The 21,676-nt window shown below is 60.5% G+C and overlaps 1 protein-coding gene across 1 annotated transcript; it reads right to left on the bottom strand.

Moving 5' to 3' along the window:
* Window positions 1–27: 27 nt before the first annotated feature.
* Window positions 28–21,427, bottom strand: PKD1L3 (polycystin 1 like 3, transient receptor potential channel interacting). Its single transcript, XM_056862425.1, has 32 exons — window positions 21,303–21,427; window positions 18,855–19,657; window positions 18,514–18,612; window positions 18,303–18,343; window positions 17,680–18,174; window positions 16,722–16,853; window positions 16,339–16,515; window positions 15,952–16,079; window positions 15,719–15,851; window positions 15,476–15,601; window positions 14,771–14,999; window positions 14,403–14,590; window positions 13,143–13,373; window positions 12,928–13,029; window positions 12,515–12,693; window positions 11,561–11,707; window positions 11,078–11,268; window positions 10,618–10,817; window positions 10,060–10,228; window positions 9,671–9,854; window positions 8,408–8,642; window positions 8,207–8,306; window positions 7,948–8,094; window positions 3,621–3,806; window positions 3,146–3,446; window positions 2,175–2,308; window positions 1,879–2,003; window positions 1,515–1,675; window positions 1,084–1,294; window positions 478–579; window positions 242–373; window positions 28–138 (listed from the first exon to the last, which is right to left on the bottom strand). Exons 1-32 carry the CDS (start codon window positions 21,425–21,427, stop codon window positions 28–30), a joined length of 6,024 nt encoding a protein of 2,007 aa, XP_056718403.1.
* Between the last annotated feature and the right edge of the window lie 249 nt (window positions 21,428–21,676).

Below are 21,676 nucleotides of genomic sequence, written 5' to 3'. Positions count from 1 at the left end.
GCGTCTGTGTTGACGGGAGGGGGAGTTTCAGTCCCGCGCGGCTCCCTCCTGGGCAGGTCTTGGGGCCCGTTGCTTGATTCCAAACCAGCTGGAGATCTTCAGCTGTATCAGCTGCATCATGGACTCCTCCTGGCAGATCTGCCGGAAGGAAAGGGAGGAGTGCCGGGGTGAGGCTGGCTGTAGGCGGGCAGAACCCGCTAGCTCTGGAAGGTGGGCAGGAGCCGCCAGGAGCCCCGCTTACCTTCGCGGCCTTCATCTCCCTGCTGAAGACGGTCAGGAGGGCAGAGACCAGCAGGTTGATGGTGACAAAGACCATGGAGAGGACGCTGGTAAGCAGCAGGAGGGAGCCCAGCAGGGGGTCCAGGGCCAGGACCTGAGGCCAGACACAAAGCAGGGCGTCAGCTGTGTGCCAGCCAGGACGAGGGCACAGGCTGTGCAGTGTGCCAGGGTTGGGCAGTGCCTCTGCCAAGCACTCACCGCTTCATAATTGAATATCCCGGCCAGCAGCCCCACAATGGTCACCACTGAGTCGAAGAAGGTCTTGAAGCTGAAGAGGCTCCATCCAAGTAGGAGGTTACACTGGGAGTTGCACAGAGAAAGGGGAAAGGCGGGGGGGGGGAGAGAGATGGTAAAAGTTTCTTGCCCCATTTCAGCCCTGACCTGCCATGACCTTAAGGATCTCCGCCATCTAGTTCGTTCTAGGAGACCCTTTGGTGCTGTGGGACTTGCCCTTGGTCCCTGGGACATCCCAAAAGGAAGCAGTGCTGATGGCGCTACCCTTGCCTTCGCCAAGACCCTCCGCTGCAGTTGCCACGCCTGTCCTAGCCCTTTCTGCCACCACCCCATCATGAGCAGCCCTGGCCCTCCTCGCGTGCTGGCCTTTGTTGGACTGAAGCAAGGCAAGAAGGGGCTGGGACCGGGGGTGGGGTGGGGAGGAACGCCAGCGCTTTGCTCGGCTCTCTGGTGGCAAAGGGTCTCTGTGGGGGGGGGGGTCGCCCCGCCTATGGCCATGTGTCCAAAATCCTATGTGGGCAGGGGCTGTGGCATCACCCCAACAGAGGCAGCCGCTGGCACGCATCTTACCGCAAAGGCGTAGCCCGTCAGGAGCACCAGGAGCGTGAGCAGGAATCCCAGGATCTGGTCCCAGGCCTTCCGCAGGGTCCGGGTGATGAGGTACATTCTGGGGTTCAAGCGAAGCAGATTCCACAGCTTGATGGTGGTCAAGGCCACCAGGAAGGCGATCGAGTAGGTGAGCGCTGTGTCTGCTTTGGCCACCTCTGAGATACGGACAAACCTGCCGGTAAGGCACAGGTGTGTGGGGGGGGGGCTTTGCTGTCACTCTGAAGGCCGGCGGGGCCAGAAGGGGGGGGAGCTGAGGGTGCCCAGCAAGTGCCAGTCCGTGCAGGCCTCGCTGCAGGGTGGGCAAGACCCAGGGAGCCATTCTCGTGGCATGGGGAGCCATGGGCCAGAGCCACCGCACCTGGCCAGCCCTGTGGCCCGTGCTGCACACTGACCTGCTGCGGTCCTGCCGATACTGCCTCAGGACACCAGCTGCCAGCAGCCGCCTCCGGACATACAGGCCCACGACAGTCAGACTGATGAGGATGCTGAAGGCGTCCAGCAGGTTCTCCTGGGAGCGGCAGTACCTCCATTTCTGCTGCTTCACGCACTGGCCCTGCGTGACACGGGGGCCTGTCAAATGGCAGCTTCTGCCTGGATAGGTGGGATGGGTGGCAGTGCGGACTCTGGGGCCCCCTTCCCCAGAGGAACCCTGCCCTCCCCAAGAATCCCACTGGCCAAAGTCCTGGCTCCCCCAGCAGCACACCAGGCCAGGCCGGACTCCCCCCCACCCCCACATACACGAAGCCCTCCGCTCACCTGCACAACCACGTAGTACAAGAGCAGCAGCAGGAAAGTGAGCTGGGCGCAAACCAGCGGAACAAGCATCTGGCTGTTGGGGTAGAGCCGGAGGATCTGCAGGGCAGTTGAGCCAGCGAAGACCCCTGCCGGGGAAAGAGCCTCTAGGATTGGGGCCTGAGAGCAACGGGGCTGGCAGTGAGGCAGTGTTCGCCCCCCCCCCATGCAGTCCTGAGCCAGTGCTCAACGGCTGCTTTGGAAGGAGTGTGCCCTCCCCCCCCCCCAGCCATGGGGCCCATTTCCCCATCCCTGCTTGCCTATCCCGTTGGTCTCCAGCATCACGGTGACTGCGCAGAAGAGGTTGGCGTTGGCGTTGTAGACGGTGAATTCTACGAAGACGGCCCTTGTGCACCTGTCCAGCCACTTACCCCGTGCCAGAGCATGGAGGGTTCTAGAGGAGACCCAGGAGCAAGGAGAGAGGAAAAGCCGGCTGCCTCATTACAGGGCTGGCAAAGGCTGGGGGGGGGGGGGTTCTAAACAGAATCACAAGCACAGAGGCCTCAGTTGTCCCCTCTAGGGCCAATGGGGGGGAGGGCAACTGCAGGCGGCCAGTACCAGCTCCCCCTTGTCAGTTTCCTGGGCACCTATGTGCTTCCGGCATGGTGCTTCCCCATTTCCAAGGTGGTCTCTGCTAATCTGAAATCTTTAGTGTAGAACTCACTGAGAGGCAATGTCTACTCTAGAGTAAGCCTCAAAAGACTGGTTTTGTAGAGCCCTTGTTAGAAAAATTCATTAGTGGGGTGGGGGGGAGAGCTATAAGCCAAGTGGACTGCAGCTCCGGGATCAGTGAGCCACTGAATACCGCATAAAGCTGGCCGAAGGACAGCAGAGAACCATTGCCTTTGCCTTCTGCCCCAAAGCAGCTGATTTGACCCAGCTGCAAAGAGAGCGCTGTGCCTGGAACGAGGGTATGCGCCAGTTCTGCGAGAAGTCCTTTGCAGCCTGGAAGTTGGGGAGGCAAGAGCTGCCGAGTTCTCATAGCCCCAAGGCAGATGAGATGACCAGCGAATGGGAAGCTTGTTGGGCATGTAAGGTGAAACGGAGATGCCCCAGGGAACACTCGCCAGTTTATTCAACCAGAATGGAGAGTCAGGTGTTTCCAAGCCCTGCTCCCTCCTCCAGAGTCACAAGCCGTACTGCTGGGGTCACCCCAGATGATTTGGGAGGCTACTCAGCAAAGACAAGAAACCCAGAGCGGCCTGCTTTGAGTCTCTTCTGGTCCCCCTACCTGTTGGCATGGCTGGCATTTGTGCCAAGATCTGCCAGGTAGCCACCTCCTGGATAGACAGCAAACTTCCCCCAGGTAGGGTACTCCTGAAGGGTGGTCTCACTCTGGAAGACCCAGGCATCCTCATGTGCTCTGCCGCCAGGCCCCCAGTGGGCACACCCGCTGCCCTCCTGGCTGGCAGCACCGGACTCAAGCTGGGGCCAGAGGAAAGCAGGCCCAAGTTGCTCTGGGCCTCCCTCGGCCCGGATCTGCCGGAGTCGCACGCTGCCCACCAGGAAAGAGTTGGCACCTGTGGCAAAACCTGGAAGAGCAAGGGAGGGGGGGAGGCTGCTGTTTGGGTGCAGAGAAGAAGCCGCGCGCACCCACGTGAAGAGTGGGGAAGGGGAGGCAGGATGGCTGGACAAGAAGGCTGCTGGTCTCTGCCGGGGATGGCTCCCCACCCCCCAGCTGCATCCCGGTGCCAGGCTGGTCTCACCTTTGGAGTCACGATAGATGGTGGGCAGCAGGGTGCGCCTGGCCCAGTCACACAGATGCTCCAGAGTCTGGACGCCGCCCACTTGGGGGGCAAAGCTTTTTTGGAGGGCGTCATTCAGGTAGAACTCACTGGGGCTCCTCTCAGCATAGCAAAGGACCATCAGCACTGCCAGGAACACCAGCTGCACTGGGGGGGGGCAGGGGGGGCAACAGACAGGTGGTCAGAAGGGGGCGGGGGCTCTGTCCTACGGCAGCCCAGTCCTGAGGGGGCTAGGAGGAGCCATCTTGGAAGCAGCCACACCCTTCCAGCAGAGCAGTCGGCCATCTCCTGCGGCCCAGAGGTCTGAAGTGAGCGGGGCAGCTCTCTCTGGGGCTGCAGAGCCCACAGGGGCTGCACCGGCTACCCGGCAGTTTGTGTAACCCACCCAGGCGCGGCAGGAGCTGCCCAATGACCTGATGCCACAAACATTTGCCTGGGCTTCTGGTGCCACAGCCTCTTCACAACCTGGCCAGGCCTGGCAGCGCCCTCACGCAACTCACCTGTGTGACTTGCTACTGCAGGGGTCCCCAATGTGATGCCCAAGTGTTTTTAGAAAGCCAGTGGGCCAAGTGGAGCTTTTGCCCAATAAGGCTTCTGGTCGCCTGTGCCAATTTAAAAAAATGTTGCTTTGGCAGCAGCTGCCACCGCAGCACAAAGATCTTCACCGGGTGACTGAAGTGAGCCTGCAGCGGCCATTTTGTGGCTGTCTCCGCCTCCTGCGGCATCTATTTAGTGACTCTGCTCACCACCCAGTGTCAGAATCCCTCAGGTGCCCGTGGGTTCCAGAAGGCTGTGGACCCACACCCCTGTGCTGCGGTGTCTTTTTTGCAACTTGGCCAGGGAGAGCCTGCCACCTGGGAGGGGAGGGAGCGGAGAGCGCTAGAGGGGCGCCGTGGGCAGAGCGCCAGGCCTGGGGGAACAAGGCTCCGAGCCCCATTCTGCCATGGAAGCTTGCTGGGTGATCTTGGGTCAGCCACTCTCTCAGCCTAGCCCACCTCACAGGGTTGTTATGAAAATGGAGCAGGACCCTAGGAATTGGCGTCCTCCAAAATGTCTAATCTTTGACAGCCTTGTTCAGGTCTTGCAAACTGAGGGCCGTGGCTGCCTTTACTGAGTCAATCCATCTCTTGTTGGGTCTTCCTCTTTTCCTGCTGGAGCAGAGGAGAATTATGTAAACTTCTTTGGGTATAAATGAAGTAAATAAATAATAAATAAAGCTGAAGATGGGGGTGTGGAGGCAGATGAAAGGTTGGTGAGAAGGAAGCCAGGAGAGGACAAAGCCTGCAAGGGTGGCCAAGAGGAGGAGAGAAGCCGGGGATTGTGGGGTGGATCCAACCATCCTCAATGCAGCCTTCCTCGGACAGAAGTGGCTCTTCCTCCAATGGGGAAAGTTCTTCAAACTGGAGTCAAAAGGAAAGGTGGGGTTGGGTATTTCAATAAATAAGTGAACTTTGCCCGGTGGGGGGAAATGAGAGAACCCCTGCAGATCCTCTATGTGTCTGATGACCTTATCTGTAATTCCACCGCTGAGTTCCTGGGGAGGGGGGGGATGCCACCTGGACCCAGTGACTTCTTGATTTTGATTTATCATCCCTAGAACGTCATCTGATGCCACCTCTATTTGATTCCATTCTGCCAACACCCTTCCTGGAAACAGCAGCTCCATTGGGAACTGCTCCATCTTTCTTTCCTTCCTTCCTTCCTTCCTTCCTTCCTTCCTTCCTTCCTTCCTTCCTTCCTTCCTTTCTCTCTCTCTCTCTCTCTCTCTTTAGGAAAGCAAATTTTAACAAGCTTAAACTGATGCTGAGTAGAATCCCCTGGTCAGAAATGTGTGTGTTAAGCGCCATCAAGTCGCTTCCGACTCATGGCGACCCTATGAATGAAAGTCCTCCAAAATGTCCTATCTTTGACAGCCTTGCTCAGATCTTGCAAACTGACGGCTGTGGCTTCCTTTATTGAGTCCATCCTCTTTTCCTGCTGCCCTCGACTTTTCCTATCATGACTGCCTTTTCCAGTGACTCTTGTCGTCTCGTGACGTGACCAAAATACAACAGCCTCAGTTTAGTCATTTTAGCTTCTAGGGTCAGTTCAGGCTTGATTTGATCTAGAACCCACTGATTTGTTTTTTTGACAGTCCATGGAATCTGTAACACTCTCCTCCAACACCACATTTCAAAGGAATCTATTTTCTTCCTATCAGCTTTCTTCATTGTCCAGCTTTCACACCCATACATAGTAATAGGGAATATGATGGCATGAATTAATCTAGTCTTGGTGGCCAGAGTCACATCAGAAATACTTAAGGAGAAGGGAGTTCAAGAAGGGTGGGAGTTTCTTAAAAATGAAATACTGAAGGCGCAATCCCAAACCATTTCCTATGAGAAAGAAAAAATGGGAGGAGTCTAAAGAGGCCAGGGTGGCCCCCTAAACAGCTTTTTAAAGAGTTGAGAAATAAAAAAAGACTCCTTTAGGAAGTGGAAGGAGGGCCTTATAACCAAAGAGGAATATAAACAAATAACTAGTGCTTGTAGGGAGAGTGTTAGGAAAGCTAAAGCTCAGTATGAGCTTAGGCTAGCAAGAAATGCAAAACACACCAAAAAAGGGTTCTTTTCCTATGTACAGAGTAAGAGTAAGAACAAGGACGAGATAAGCCCATTGCGTGGACCGGAAAGTGAAATTGTAACAGGAGATGAAGAGAGGGCAGAACTCCTCAATTCCTACTTTCCCTCAGTCTTTTCTTATGAGGGAAGTGGTGCTCAACATGGCGTAAACAACACATGATGAGGAAAGGGATTTGCAGCCAAGGATTGGCATTGGGGTAGTGCACAAACACCTGGTTTCTTTAAATGAAACAAAGTCCTCTGGGCCAGACGAATTGCATCCAAGGGTACTTAAAGAACTTGCAGATCTAATTTCTGAGCCTCTGTCCATTATTTTTGAGAATTCTTGGAGAACAGGTGAGGTGCCAGAAGACTGGAGGCGGGCAAATGTTGTCCCCATCTGCAAGAAGGGGAAAAAGGAGGACCCGCAGTGTGATGCGGTAGCTAAAAAGGCAAATGGGATCCTGGGCTGTATCAACAGAAGTATAGTGTCCAGATCACGCAAAGTGATGGTATCACTTTACTGACCTCACCTAGAGTACTGTGTTCAGTTTGGGGCACCACAATTTAAGAAGGATGTAGACAAGCTGGAACGTGTCCAGAGGAGGGCAACCAAGATGGTGAGGGGTCTGGAGACCAAGTCCTATGAGGAAAGGTTGAAGGAGCTGGGTATGCTTAGCCTGGAGAGGAGAAGACTGAGAGGGGATATGATAACCGTCTTCAAGTACTTGAAGGGCTGTTGTATAGAGGAGGGTGCCAAGTTGTTTTCTGTTGCTCCAGAAGGTCGGACCAGAACCAATGGGTTAAAGTTAAATCAAAAAAGTTTCCATGTAGACATTAGGAAGAATTTTCTAACCGTTAAAGCGGTTCCTCAGTGGAACGAAGCTTCCTCGGGAGGTGGTAAGCTCTCCTTCCCTGGAGGTTTTTAAGAAGAGGTTGGATGGCCATCTGTCAGTAACGCTGATTCTATTATCTTAGGCAGATGATGAGAGGGAGGGCACCTTGGCCATCTTCTGGACATGGAGTGGGGGTGTAGGGGGGAAGTGGTTGTGGGTTTCCTGCGTTGTGCAGGGGGTTGGACTAGATGACCCTGGTGGTCCCTTCCAATTCTATGATTCTTTCTGTGAATACCGACACTAAGATTTAATCCAATTCCTCTGGACTCCCCCAGCATCACTTGGCAACGCTTCCTCCCTTTTGTGGTCCTCATGCGCCCCCCGGCCAGCGGGGTCTTGCTTCTGATACGTCTAAATACTTTTGTCTTGATATTTTTGAAACCCCCTGCTCCTCCTCCTCTTTCCACCCGCCCTGTTGTCAACGTGCGTCTGCTTGGCCAGAGCCAAGGGGGGGAGGGTGGCCTCCCTTGTCCCCCAGGCTTCAGCAAGACCTTCCCCTTGGGCAAAGGAGCAGCCGGCCTTCTCAGGGCTTCCTTGGCCGCCCCACCCGTTAGCGGTGCTTCTCTCCCCTGGGGTCTGGCCATTCCCTTCCTAAGCTGCAGGACAGACACATTGTCTGAGCTTCCACTGCCGTAGATGTGAAGCACGCGCTCTCTTTCCGCTTCCTTTGGAGCAACGTGGCCGCCTCCCCGCTCCCCCACCCCAGGAACCTTCCCCCACATGGAGATTTCCAGGACATCCTGGGCCAGCGCTGGGAGGCTCCGGCCTCCCGGGGGGCCTCTTCCTTCTCACCCACAATCTCTCGGACCAAGGAGGACAACATCTTTTCTTTCGTGGCTCTTTCCTTGGGCTGCACTGCTGGCTGGAGAGTGGGCGGCCTGTAGATGGGGTCAGGGGTCCAGCCTCTTGAGCCGGGGCTTGCAGCGGGCAGAGGCAGTTCTGGAGGGGAGGGAGGGAGGGCTGCTGGGGTCAGTGCCAAGAGAAGGGGGCTCTTTGGGGGCCGGGGCTGGGGGAAACGGAGGACCCCAGAAGCTGTTGGGGCTTGGATTACCTATGAGGGCGAGTGCCCACCGGAGTGTCTGCTCCTGACCCCGGTTGTGCCACAGCTCCCTTCTCCGCATCAGTGAGCAGATCCCGGTCAGGGCCAGCACCTGCGGGCGGGGAGAGGAGGGGGCCATGAGGTGGGGGCCCTTGCCGGGGGAGGCCTGGCCCCAGCCCCCCTTCCCTCCCTGGCTGGCGCAGAGCACTTTACCTTCAGCGGCTGCATGAGGAGGACACCCTGCAGCGTGGAGAGGACGATGCTGGTGACCCAGCGGGTGGCCTGGGCACTGCTCAGCTGCAGGCTGTACAGCACGGTGAAGAAGCCCGCCCCCAGGCCCGCCAAGACCACCACCAGCCAGCAGAGGAACTGGAGGCGCCCCAACGGGCCGCGGCAGCAGGGCCCTCTGCGCTCCAAGGGGGCCTCCATCGGGAAGCTACTGAGCTGGCTGCCGGGAGGGAGGGAGAGAAGCAATCATTCAAGCGGGTCGGAAATCACTGGGGGAGTCGGGTGGGGGCCCCTAGATCGGGGGGGGTGATGCTGCCTCTCCAGGCCCCGGGCTCCCTCCCCAGCCGCTCCAGAGAAAGACCCTTCCCTGCCTGAGACTCGGAGAGCTGCTTCCAGCTGCAGGAGCCACGACGCATGGGACAGGGCCATGGCGAGAGGTGGCAAGGGTACTTCCTTGGCAACTTCCAGTCCACGGAGCCAGGGTTGAAACCCAACCAGAAGGAGGCCAGTGTCTTCTCTGGAGACCCCAAGGACCATTTGTGGAGAAAGGACACCACTACCCCGCCCTGTTTCCTGGTTCAGTTGCTGACAACACCCAATAGTGTGGATGGCAGACGGTGCTCTCCACGCCTCTGAGGACCTTGGACTTCCACAGCCCTACGAGGATCACTCCCCACCCTCCTCCCCCAGGTGCCCACAAGTGCAGCGCATCAAGGACCACCCTCCAGGAGGGCAGCTGTGTGCCCCCAGGCCCGTCCTTTCACTCAGGAAGGCCTCTGGTAGGTCCCTGGTAGATCTCCCTCTCCATGGCGATTGGGCCCAAGGCCATCTTTGCCTTTCCGTGTTCAGTATGGAGCCAAGGCAAAGGAATCAGCACCCCCCCCCTTCAGCCTCCTCCCACGAGTTTCGGTGCCTCGACCCTGCTGTAGTCTCCCACGTTGATTCTTTCCCAGACTCCAAAAGACCCAAGCACCGGCCCACCCCGGGAACGCTGTGTTTTTTCTTCCCCTCTTTCTCTTGGCCTCCCCACACAAGGGAACGAGAGCAGAGGGCTGGCTGGTGTGGGGCACAGCCTGCTGGCTTCTTCTTGGGGGCACTCTCTGTGTAGTGCACACATTCACATTGGGGAGGGGGGGCAGATCTTCACTGCCTGGAATGGAGCCTCCAGGGACCGAGCGGCCCAGCCCCTCCTTTCTGCTCCTGCAAATGCCTCGGGCGACTGGGTAGTTGAGAACAGGGCCTGGGTACCTGGGTCGCTCCATGCCTGGCCAGGGGTTCTGCTGCTCCAGCTGCTGCCGGAGTCGGTGCAGTTGGTCCTGGGCATGCAGGTGGTCGTAGGGGTTCGGAAGGCTGTGCCCATCCAGCCTACGCAGCTGAGCCTCCAAGTCACGCACTACATGGCACAGGTAGCTGTGGAGACTGCTGGATCGCTCTGAAAGGGGGGGGACAAAGGAGTGTCAGGCAGTTGCCCCCCCACTGCCCCAGGCTGGGCAGACCCTCCTCTCCGCTCCTCTGAGAGCATGGCAGGCAGGGTTCAGCCGCTCGGTGAGGTGTGGCACCCAGCACTGGCCTTTCCTGGCTGCTGTCCCTCTCGGGGGTGCACGTTGGGGTGAGTTGCCTCTGCCAGCTCTCCTTACCTTGTGTGAGAGTCTCAGGCTCCTGCAGCTGCTGCAAAGAGGAGCGGACGAGAGCACAGAGGCCGGCCACCAGCTCTGGTGTTTGCTTCCAGGTCCCAGGGAAGTCGGCCGGCTCTTGGCGGCGGCACAGCGGGTTCTTGTACAGGAAGCCCACCATCTCCGTCAGCTCCTGAGGAAGGAGTCAGTGGGATGGCACCCGCTGGCTCTGCAGCCTGGGGCAGGGGGGTGGACAAGGTTTGCTGCCCCCTCCCAGTTTGGGGCTGTGCCAGTTGGCAGCTGCTTCCAGGGATCTCTGGAGGTTCTGTGGCAGGAGCTTCCTCCGTGAAAACCCTGGCATCAAGTCCTCACGAAAGAGTGAATGAGCACGGCTGAAGTGGCATAATTTGTGATTTCACAGCATGCAGCTTGCTTTGTCTGGGCGAGGTATTGCAAGGGGAATGCAGAACTGCGGCTGGCGACTGACCGCTGGGAGCATGTAGGAGGGAGGTGGCCCACGCCGGCAATGTGTTCAGCACCCAGAAATGGGCAGTGACGCAGGGCCCACTTGGGTGTCCTCACCTGCTGAATGAATGTGATTGTGGGCAACTGCTTGGAGGGCACTGCTGCTGGCGGTGGGGGTTGGGGGCCTACAGGAGGCGGCTCCAAGGCAGGAGGCGGGACCAACTGGAAGATGTGCACGATCAGCAGCTGCAGCGGCATCAAGAGGACGGCTGCCTGCAGGCTCACCACCAGGTCCCGCCACGTCACCGCAAAGGGCCCTGCAGCAAGCGACACGGAGCCAGCCCCTTAGCCCAGATGCGGGCAGCGCTGGCCCTGCGCAGAAGCCCGGTGCTCTCGCAGCCTGAGGGCCCAGCCCAGAGATCCCTGAGGTCGAGGCAGGGACCAGCCAGGCTGCAGCAGAGAAAGCCTTCTGGAGGCAGTCGGGAGAGCCAGGCCCAGGGGACCGGCGGAGTCCTCCTCCCCCAGGCTCTGCTGCCTGCCCAGCCCTGCCCAGCCAAGGGCAGCGCCGGCTCCTCACCCGGCTGGGGCTCTTCCTCCACCGGCCCCTTCCAGAACATGATATTGATGAGCATGGAGCACAGCAGGAGCGACAGGCAGCAGGAGAGCCGCTGCACCCGGGTGAAGGGGCTCCAGGCCGAACACATCACCACCGACAGCCACAGGTGCTCCTGGCTCAGCTTCTCCACCAGCCCTGCCCAGAAGAGGTTCCTGTGGGGGGGGGGGAGATGGGGCACACTGTGGGTAACCTGGGGGCAAAAGGGGGCAGAGGGAAGGGCCCCTGGCAGTCCCACTCCCTTTATCGGGGCCCTTTCCTCCTGACACCATCGCACCTATTCAGAGGGAAAGGTGCTCTGGGCATGTTCAGAGGATGTTCCCTGGCTGAGCAAAGCCCTCCCAAGTAGGTTCTGGGCCTCAAGCCTGCTGGTGGCCCGTGGTCTGCGTACATTCACAGGGCACACAAGTGCCCGTGACATCCCTGGGGGAGGGGCTCAGGGCCTACCCAAAGGAGCACAGCTCCCGGTCGGAGGCGGCTACGAAGACCTCGTCCACTCGGCCCCCTTCCATGTCCACGGCCAGCCAGCAGTTGCAGAGGAAGTACCACTTCTTCCTGGCAGCGAGGTCACTGACAACCAGCCGACGCACAAACCTGCAGACAACCCCTGTCACGACGTGGGCAGCCAAGGGACCCGCTCCCCTCCCCAACCCCCCCTTCTTATTGTTTATTGGGGTGATGGCACCTCAGTGCCAGGTCGAGAGAGGCCGTCGCGCCATAGCTGGCTTCTAGAGCCTGGTGCTGGAGGCTGGGCACGTGACTGCTGCCCTCTGTGGCCCCCTTGGCAAGCGGCGCCTTCTCCTTCCTTCCTGCCAGAAGGGCTCCGCTCAGGCCCCTCCCCTTTGCCATTGTGGAGTGGCAGAGGTGTCTGCTTCTCAGAGCATGGAGGGCGACACCAGGAACCAGTCTGGGAGGGGTCCATTTCCTGGCACAGGCACTCCAGAGCGACACCCTTACACGGGTGTGTGTGTCTGTGTATGCCAGTCATGTGCCTCTCTTTGCAGCTGCTACGAAGCTGGCACAGATCCCTGTTGATGGGCTGGTGGATGCTGTGGGGGTGGCCACAGGAGCTGCCAACATCCAGCACCTGCTAAGCCTGGATGCAGTCCCACCTGCCCCCTAGCTAGGGTTGTCAACCTCCGGGTGGTGGCTGGAGATCTCCTGCTATTACAACTGATCTCCAGGTGACAGAGATCAGTTCCCCTGGGGAAACTGGCCACTTTGGAAGGTGGACTCTGTGGCACTATGCTCTGCTGAGATGCCTTCTGTCCCCAAACCCCGCCCTCCTCAGCCTCCACCCCCAAAACCTCCAGGTAATTCCCAACCCGGAGCGGGCAACCCTACTCCTACCTTGTGTCCTCTCTCCTCCCTCCCCACCTTTGATCTGGACCCAAGATTTACCAGCCGGGGCTGGCACCAGAGTTGTTGTGCCAGAGACGGATGGCGTGAAGGGTGCCCAAGGGCCTCTGAGTGGTGAGGAGGAAGGCGTCCATGCTGCCAGTCTCAAATCTCGGTGCTTGTGGGTGCTGCAGCAAGTGTGGCTCACTCCGCCCCTCTGCCCCGTACAGGGTCAGGATCACCTGGGCCCCAGAGATGGTGGTTAGGCAGGAGTCCCAGCACCAGGAGGGGAGAGGCGGAGGGCTTCCCTCTGCCCCTGGCCTCAGCAGGCCTCTCTCAAACAGCGGCATCTCTGGGCAGCAGGCACCTTTCCCCCCTGCAACAGCCTGGAGTGCTGGAGAGCAGTTAGCTGGACTCAGCCCAGCGGGAGTAGGGGCGCTTCCTTTGCTCCATGCAGCCCCTGAGCACCTCCCTACCTTCGCTGAGGTGGCTGCTCCTCGGCGGTAGCCTGTGAAGACCTGCACCAGGTAGCAGCAGTGGGCGCTGGCGGCATTATCTGCCAAGGCCGTGACCTTCGCCTGGGGTGGAAGAGCACACAGCAGTGGGCTCTCACCCTGGGTGGGGAGGGCAGCTGGAGAGGGGCCGAGGCAGCAGCCCCCGGGGCCCCTCCGCCACCCGCCTCCTGCCTCACCTTCCCCTTGTCCACCTTCTGCTTCCGGCGGGCCCAAAGCAGGAGGGCTCCGTAGGCCAGCAAGAGGCAGCACAGCAAGGCCAGCCCGGCTGGGTTCTGGCCCACTCGGCTCAGGAGCTGCCCCACGCGCCGGAGGTCGATCACGTGCGGCATGACCAGGAGGAAGCGGCCAAAAAAGCTGAGGTGGCTACACAGGCACTGGGTCCTTCGGAGTGTGCTGAGGGGTCCCACCTGGGAAGAGAGGGTGGCCCGTAGCCTGAGAAAGAGTCCCCCGAGGGGCCCCCCCAGCCCAATTCTCTCTCTCTCTCTCTCATTGGGCAAGGAAGGGCTTCTCAGCACATCTTGTCCATGGGTTGCCAGCCTCCAGGTGGGGGCCTGGGGATCTCCCAAAATTACAGCTGATCCCCAGAGAAGAGAGGGCAGAGCCCCTGGAGGAAGTGGAAGGTGGACTCTGTAGCATTCTGCCCCACTGAGGCCCCTCCCCTTCCCAAGCCCCACCCTCTTGACCTAGAGTTGGCAACCTTGTCTGGAACTTGGGATCCTGCCGCTGCAGACGCTGCCACGGACTGAACCCAAGACCTTTTATGCATGGGTTGTTTGCCTTGTGATCACTGCCAGACTACCGCGGGGCTTCGTTGGGATGATGCACGATTTTTTCAGTTACAGCATATTCTTATAGGCGTGAATGCCTTGTTTGTTTGTTTGCAAGTGCAAGGCTACCGATGGAATGATAAAATGGTCACGAATGACTGTGCGGGTGTTTCTATGTTCGTAGGACCCCTGCATTGAGATAGCTGGAAACAAATTGGTTGTATGTGTGGTGTGTGTGTGTGTGTGTGTTTGTCCGGACCGCTCTCTGCTTTGGCTGTAAAATGGCCCCTGGGTTCAGTTCAAATGAAAGAATCCCGCTGCAGAGCTGGCGAGGGACTGGCGATGTATTTGTAAAAAACACACTATAGCCAATTACAAAGCAGCATTTTCGGGAGAGGGACTCAGAAGCTCCGCATTTTCACTGGGGATGCATAATTGATCACAAGGTACTCCTGGAGTTTCTTCGGGGGGGGGGGAGGGAAAGCCCCTGTGCACAGTGTTTTGAGAATTAGACTGCAAATACTGTGCACTCAGAGAGCAGCAGATCCAGCAGAAACAGAAGGTCCAGCAGAAACATGCCCTGGCGCCACTCTCCTTCCCCTGTGGGGCCATCTTGCCTTTGCTTGCTCTGCCCCATGGCCGGCTGGCATTGCTTGCCCCCTTTCCTACCCGGCATCCATTGCTTCTCCAGGCCTGGGCTTGGCTGTCCCAGTGGTAGCAGCCCATGCTGGCAACAGAGATGGAGAGGTTCCTGGGGCCCTGGGGGGGCTGTGCGGCCGCCTCTGCAGAGAGGGAGTAGGTGCCTGGGCCGTGCAGACGCAGGTTCTCTGGGGGAACCACCCAGACGTAGGCACCCTCTGGAGGAACAGCAGTGGGGAGTCAGGCGGGCAGAGGGAGGCGGGTATCCTTCCCCCCCCACCCCCACACACTTGGTCACTGAGACACCCGGGCCTGCCCTTGTTATACCAGTCCCACCCCAAAGACTCCTCCCGAGCCCTGCCTTGGCCCCAGAGACCACCCGACGGCCTGCCCCTTACCTTCTTGCCAGCGGCCCTTGGGCAGCGTCGTGTTGAGGAGGCAGCTGTTGCTGTGGGCGTGGGGTGGGGACACCAGGCACAGGGTGATCTGGGAGGGGGCGGTAGGTCTCACACTGACCAGCAGGGCGTCCTCCAGGGATGTGACATTCACCTCCATGCGGAAGTGCCCCCAGCTGCCGTTCAGCCAGGCGGCAGAACCCTCCGCTTCACCCTCTCCCCCGAGAGCAATCTGAAAGCAGAAGGGTCAGCCACCAAGCCTCCCCCTCCCACAGCCTCAGCAGCCCCAGTTTTGTTGCTATAGAAGCAAAACTGTGGGTTTTAATTGCAGGTGGAAAAGTACCAGCTGGATATTAGGGGGGCAATTTTTTTTACAGTAAGAGTTGTTTGACAGTGGAATAGGCTGCCTGGGGAGGTGTCGAGCGAGCTCCCCCTCAGTGGCAGTCATTAAGCAGAGGCTGGACCAGCACTTGTCAGGGATGCTCTAGGCTGATCCTGCATTGAGCTGGGGGTGGGACTAGATGGCCACTAGGGCCCCTTCCAACTCCATGATCCTATGACTCTCCAATTCTGGAAGTGAGCCCTTGTGTCCAAAGGCCAGGCCTGGTCCTGGCCAGGAAAGTCATCGGCGGCCGGCCCTTCTCCGTGACCCCGGGGGTCCTGATGGGAAAGAGGCATTCCTTCTGGGGCAGGCAGCCCCCTCCCTACCTCAATCTCCTCGGGGAGGCCACGGATGCTGAGGGGCCCCCCGCCGGCACGGAGAGCGACGCTGGCCACGCTGGCCATGGGCTTCCCACCAAGAGGCCTGAAAGGGTCGCAGGCAAAGGAGGCCACCTGCAAGGAAGGTGGGGTGAGCCGCCGCTGGTGCCTCCACCCCCCAACCCCCTCTCTGGCTGGCCTCCCGCCAAGGGGACAAGCCCCACACCAGCTCTCTGCCTGTGTACCACTGACCTGGACCTGGACCGGAGCCTGGCCCTGCTGGCTGAGCATCGGTGCCAGGGAGGAGGTGGCCGGGAAGGTGACTGTAAGGGGCTTGGGCTGAGGCAAGTGGAAGGAGCTGTGGGGCAGAGAGGTGGCACTGCGGCTGCCGGGAACGGGGGGGAGAGGAGGAGAAGTGGTCATCCTTGTGCCCCCCTGGGCAGCTGCCACCCCCCTTCTCAGGGGAGGGGGGAGGAGAAGGCTACCTGCTCAGGGTGGTGCTGAGTGCAGGCGACGCCACAGTCACACCAGCCTCTGTGGAGGAGCTGGCCAGGAGGAGCCCCGTCTGGATCAGGGGCAGCGCCGCCAGGGTCTCCGCCAGAGCTGCCCCCCACTGCAACAGGGGGGATGGCGTTGATGGCAGGCACCGCACGAAGCCAGCCACAGCACTGCCAGCTTCTGTGGGCACTGCCAGTGTCGGGCACAGAGGACCCCCATTCCATCCCCAGAGCCCAGTGGGGAGGGGACGTCAGGCCAGGCGTCACAGTACCCTCGGATGCCCAGCAAAAGACCTGCCCGCCCCGCCTGAAGGCCCAGGGATGAAGGCAGGCAGGCAGGTGGGCCCCTCCCGTGAGGACAGGCCCCCTTCCCACCTGCTGCTTGCTCCCGTCGGAGCTGGAGGCGTTGGCACCCATGGCCAGGAGGAGGCTGCTGAGGGACTGGAAGAGAGACGAGGCTGCCGCCGCCAAGCCTGGGTGGGAGCTGTTGCTTGCCAGGGGCTCTGTCGGCAACTGAGCACTCAAGAACCGGAGGGCATGGCTGGCCTGAGCCTGCGGGAACAAGGCAGCTTGTGCGAGGGGCACTGCCCAGGCCCGGCCTCCCCAGAGCTGGCCGCAGGGGCTCTGCTGGCAGCTGCCAAAAAGGGCCCGGGAGAAGTTTGGCCCAGCCAGGACCCAGGAGACTTCCTGGCTGAAGAGGGGGGGCTGCGGCTCCCCCAGGGCGGATCTGGGCCCACCCACTCGCAGCAGGTCAGTACCTGGTCATCCTCAGACAGCAAGGCAGGAGAGCTGGTCAGATCCTGCAGGGCCTGGCTCGCCCTCTCCACCGCCAGCGGGTGGCCCAGGGTCTGCACCAGTTGGTTGAACTGCGACACCAGCTGCTCCAGGGCCTGCCAGGGCAGAGGCAGGGGCTGGGGGAGGGGGTCTGGCTTCCGCCAAAGCCTCCCACGGTGTGGCCTGCAGGGACCCGGCCACCCGGCTCCCAAGGCAGCTCTTCCCCAGCCAGGGCTGGATGAGGCCCAGTGCTGAGAAGGCAGCCAGGGACCCCCCCATCCCCCTCCTGGTTGCTCAGGGTACCTGGGCCGAGAAGGCCACGGGGCGGGAAAGGGGCACCCACCGAAAGGCCTCCCCCAGAAGGGACTCCCTGCCTCCTCCAGAGCCAGCACGGTGTAGTGGTTAAGAGCGGTGGACTCTGATCTGGAGAACTGGGTTTGATTCCCCTACTCCTCCTCCACATGAGCGGCAGACACAAATCTGGTGAACTGGATTTGTTTCGCCACCCCTCCACACGAAGCCAGCTGGGTGACCTTGGGCTAGTCACACCTCTCTCTGCCCCACCTACCTCACAGAGTGTTTTGTGGGGAAGGGAAGGTGATTGTAAGCTGGTTTGAGTCTCCCTTGAGTGGTGGAGAAAGTCAGCATATAAAAACCAACTCCTCCTCCTCCTTCTTCTTCTTCTCCACCGCCTCCTCCTCCTGGAGAGCTGCTGTTCAGGCCCACCCCCCACCCCCGGCCCCACCGCTTGGGCTTCCCTTCCACTTGCACGTCCTCCCCAACAGGACAGACAATGCCTAACTGCAGGGCGACTGGTCGCACCCATGCCCTGCTGGCACCCCCAGGGACGGGAGGCAGAGTGGGTAGTGGGTAGATCCCAGAAAAGGCAAGCTGGCAAGGGCACCGTGGCACTGGCGCCTGCTGGCATGGAGGCTGGCCTACCTGCCCCTTGTCCTCATGTGGGACGTCCTGGGGGCTGAGTGTGATGGACCCCACGGTTGAGCGGGGCAGGGGGCTTTCTGGCCCCTTGGCAGAGGTCTTGCTGGTGGGCGGTGGCTGGGTGCCAGGTTCTGGGCTAACGGCAGCTTCTGGAGTGGGGGGTCCATCGTCAGGGATCGGCTGGGGGCTGGACTGGAGGCGCGCTGTTGATGCTGCCGTGGTGCCGGAGCGGTGCTGGTCGCTGCTTTCCAGGCGGTGGCCGGGCCGTGTCTGGGGGCTGAGCTCCAACCCGGTGCCGGGGCTGTGCCGTATGCCAGTCACTGGCTCGCTGGTGGGCCGCCAGGGGGTGCTGCTGCCATCGGTTGGGCCATCAGCTTGCTGATGGTTTGGGGTTCCTGGCCGGAAGCTCTGAGGGCCAGTCAAGGGCTCTCTGGTGAGCCCCGGCGTTGTTCTGGCCCCTGGCCTTGGTCTGCACCTCACCGTGCAGGGATGGCGTCGCTAGGAGACAGGCAATTTGTGACAGCACCCCTCCCTTCCCCAGCGAGTGGCATAAGGTGCCCTGCGGGAGCAGAAGCCCCCAAGGGTGCCACACGGGATGGGCAGAGAGCACTGTGCCTGAGACTTACCGGCTGGGGGCGGGAAGCCTCTCTGCGCAGCCTGTGCGGGCCTGAGAGAGAGTGGGGGTAGGGTGAGCTCAAAAGGGGTCCCGCCAGGCCTCAACCAGCCCTGCCGATGCACACGAGGCCTCCTCACCAGCAGGCCTCCTTCTATGGTGGCACAGAACAGGAATCCCCCGTCCTTGTGTGGAAAAGACACCAGGGGATGCCAGGGACTCACCAGACTGGCAGACGAAGGGGAGCTTCTCGGTGCAGGCCCCCCTCCTGGCCCAGAACTGGTCCCCGATCCGGATGAGGCTCTGGCACACAGACGACTGCCCTGTGGGAAGGAGGCTTTGGTGGAGGGGACAGCCTGGCCTGGATGGGCAGGAGGGGAATCTGCCCCAACCCACCCCCGTTCCCTGCCCGTGGTCCTGAAGCAGAATGGTGCCAGCTGGGGCCGAGGGGCCACCTCCCTCCCTCCCTCCGAAGGCTGCAGAGGAGGGCTGAGTCTGAAGCGCCTGGAGCAGGGAGGCAGACCAGGGCTGGCAACGCCCTTCTCCCCAGCCCGCTGCCTCTCACCCTGTCCTCTGGTCTCCCCTGGCTCCTGAGGCACCTCTGCATGGGGTGCCACCCAGCTCTTGCTCCCGCTGATCAGGTGGCGCTGCAGGAAGCCTCTGGCCTGTGGGTCCCAAGAGTGGAGGAGGGACCCCCCGTGCAACCAGCACCAGGCCTGGGCTGCAGGGAAGCCCTGGGGCGGTCTGACAAGCCGGTAGCCGGCCTCGCCCCTCGGGGGCTGGTGCGGCCGGCCGGCCACGAGGGCCCTCAGCCAGAGGCAGAGCCAAAGCCACAGCTCTCGGTGGCGGAGCTCCATGGCCCTCACTCTTCTGTGCCGCAGGGCCCTGAGCCCCCTGCTCATATCCCCAGCACCCCACGCCCAGCCACGCCGGGCCAGGCCCACCATTGGAGGAGCGAGGAGGCGGGGCGTCATCCAGGACAACAGTGCCCGGGCTGAACAGACATAGCGGCGGTGCCAGCTCGGGTGGGGCCCTGTTTGCGCAGCTGGGGGCCCATTGTCAGGGCTCTGCTTGACAGACAGCCCCCCTGCCGGCCCCCTGCTTGCCAGGAGCTTCCGCCAGGAGCTGGTTGGGGGTGGGCTGCCCCAAAGACTGGCTTTCAGGCTAGCAATGGGACGCCTGGCTGAGGGTGGGGGCATAAAGCCCTTTCGAGAAAGGGGCTGGGTGGAGCTGCCAAGGAGAAGGGCGCTGCGTTGACCCTGGCGCTTTGGGGAGCCCTCCAGGCCGCCTTTGGCCTGAAGGAGCCCGCCGTGGAAGCTGAAGGCTTTGCCCGTTCCCACCAGGCCTCCCTGTCCCTCCAGCGTCTCTCTGGAGGAAGGGTCATCCCAGCAAAGAGCAGACGGGGACACCCAAGGCCCCCCTCCTCCACCGACAGTGCAGCTCTCCAGCTGTGAGGGCCACAGTGGGTGGCGCTGCCCACGTGGGGCAGAAACAGCATCGGCATGGCTTTAAAATATCCGTACCTCACCCTCATCCATTTCTGCCTCCTGAGAAAGGCCCAGCAGCAGGGAACGCAGGAGAGCTCGTGGAGAGGGCTGGAGGGCTGGAAAGAGCCAGAGCACCGGCTCCGGTTCCTGGCACATCTGGAGCAGCCAGGGGCCCCGTGTGGCACACAGCTCTGATCAGCCCATCTCACAAGGGATCACACAGACCTCGGAGAGAGGCACAAAAAGGACTGGGTGGTGGTGGTGGGTGGCCAACTTTACAGAGAAAAACACAAGGAAACATCAAGTGGGAGCATCACAGCGGAGTCAGAAATATAATGTTTCTTTTTAAATGTAAAAATTAAAAATTCAGAAATCGTTAGCGGTGTAAGGAGAGAGATGTTGTTGTTATTGTGTGCCTTAAAACTTGGAAATTCCTGCTTTTTTGATGGCAGGCAGCCCAGTGCCACGGGGAGGAAGCCCGGCCTGTGTGGCCCCTGTCCCTCCCACCCATAAGCCACCCCATCCTGCCGTTGCCCTTCCCACATCTCAACAAGGCTGCCAAAAGCATCCCTGCCAAATACTGGGGCTGGGGCTTTCTGGAGAGCCCAGGCGCGGGGGGGTGAGCTTTGGGGGAGGCAAGGAGTTTTGTTCTGCAGCAGCTCCACAGAGTCTTTGTAAAATCTCCCCACAACACCCTGGCTGACCCACAGCCAAGGGTGGGATCCAGAGACCTGTCCAGCCGCCAAAGGCCTTTCATGAGCCATGAGTCAACACACCAAGGGTGGGGCTGTGAGCAGGTGGCTGGCCGCCTATAAAGGTTGTGGGGGGGGGGCGTGTCTCTTTGTTCACACACAGCTTTGATCTTTCTTTGTAAGTGGCATTCCCTGGGGAGGGGGCTGCTTTGAGATGAGGGTGGAGGGCTGCTTTGGGGGCAGCAAACTGGAGAGCTCTGTGGCCATCCCGGGGATGCAGTAAGACAACCCCAAAGTGGGGGTGGGTCAGCAAATGCAAACCACTTGGGAGACCTTGGGGGTTACCGCACTAGGTGTTCCCAGCGATGTATTAAGAGTTTGAAAATGTTATAAAAAACATCGCTTTAAAAGGGTTTTTGGATACCATGGCTAAAAAATGGTTGGAAGCTGTCTTCGCAGCTAAAGGGGCCAAACACAGTGCGAACGGTATTGTTTATAAGTTTCAAACTCTTGCTACCTCGGTGGGAATACATAATGCGGTCACTCCCCTTGGCCCTGACCTGGATGGCCCCGGCTGGCCCGATCTCCGGAGATCTCGGAAGCTAAGCAGGGTCGGCCCTGGTTAGTCTTTGGATGGGAGACCACCGAGGAACAGCAGGCTTGCGGCGCAGAGGGAGGCGCTGGCAAACCACCTCTGTTCGTCTCTTGCCCTGAAAACCCTATAAGGGGAGGCCAGAAGTCGGCTGCGACTCGAGGGCCCTTTCCACACCCACAAGTCCCCTTGAGCCGAACACAGGCGAAAGGAAGCGTTTCCCCACCCAACGCGGAGGTCACCTGTGGACCTCCCCAGAACAGGAGCCCCTCAGAAAGGCCAGCGGTCTGTTCGCGCCGGGCCCGAGCAGGGGCCTCCGGGAAGCCCCCGGGCCAGACGAGCGCTGCAGCATCCGCATCCGCAGCATCGGCAGCCTGCTGGCGCTCCGTGCCCCAGGCGGCGGGGCTGGCTGCCAAGGCGGAAGGCTGGGCGAGGGGCGTGGGCCTGTCCCCGGAGGAGAGGGGCTGGCTGTGGGTGGCCCCCGGCCAGGGCGCACGCCCCTTCCCTCCGGGGGAGCAGCGCTGGGGGCACCCGGGCCCGCAGCCTTGTGCCAGCCGCCCTGGGGCGTAGAAAGGCCGCCAGGCTGCTCCCGGCCGGGGCGGGGGGGGGGGGCTCG

Source organism: Euleptes europaea, chromosome 17 (assembly GCF_029931775.1).
Source record: "Euleptes europaea isolate rEulEur1 chromosome 17, rEulEur1.hap1, whole genome shotgun sequence".
NCBI classification, from domain to species: domain Eukaryota; kingdom Metazoa; phylum Chordata; class Lepidosauria; order Squamata; family Sphaerodactylidae; genus Euleptes; species Euleptes europaea.
This window is presented reverse-complemented; position numbering and strand designations above follow the sequence as displayed.

What these genes read in the sequence shown, in the direction of transcription:
- PKD1L3 (XM_056862425.1), bottom strand. Translation starts at nt 21,427, where the DNA reads ATGCTGCGGATGCGGATGCTGCAGCGCTCGTCTGGCCCGGGGGCTTCC. An exon ending in AGGGGAGACCAGAGGACAGG is followed by an intron (nt 18,613 to 18,854) that starts GTGAGAGGCAGC and finishes TCCTTCCCACAG; the next exon opens with GGCAGTCGTCTGTGTGCCAG. An exon ending in GAGCAGCCACCTCAGCGAAG is followed by an intron (nt 12,694 to 12,927) that starts GTAGGGAGGTGC and finishes TCTGGGGCCCAG; the next exon opens with GTGATCCTGACCCTGTACGG.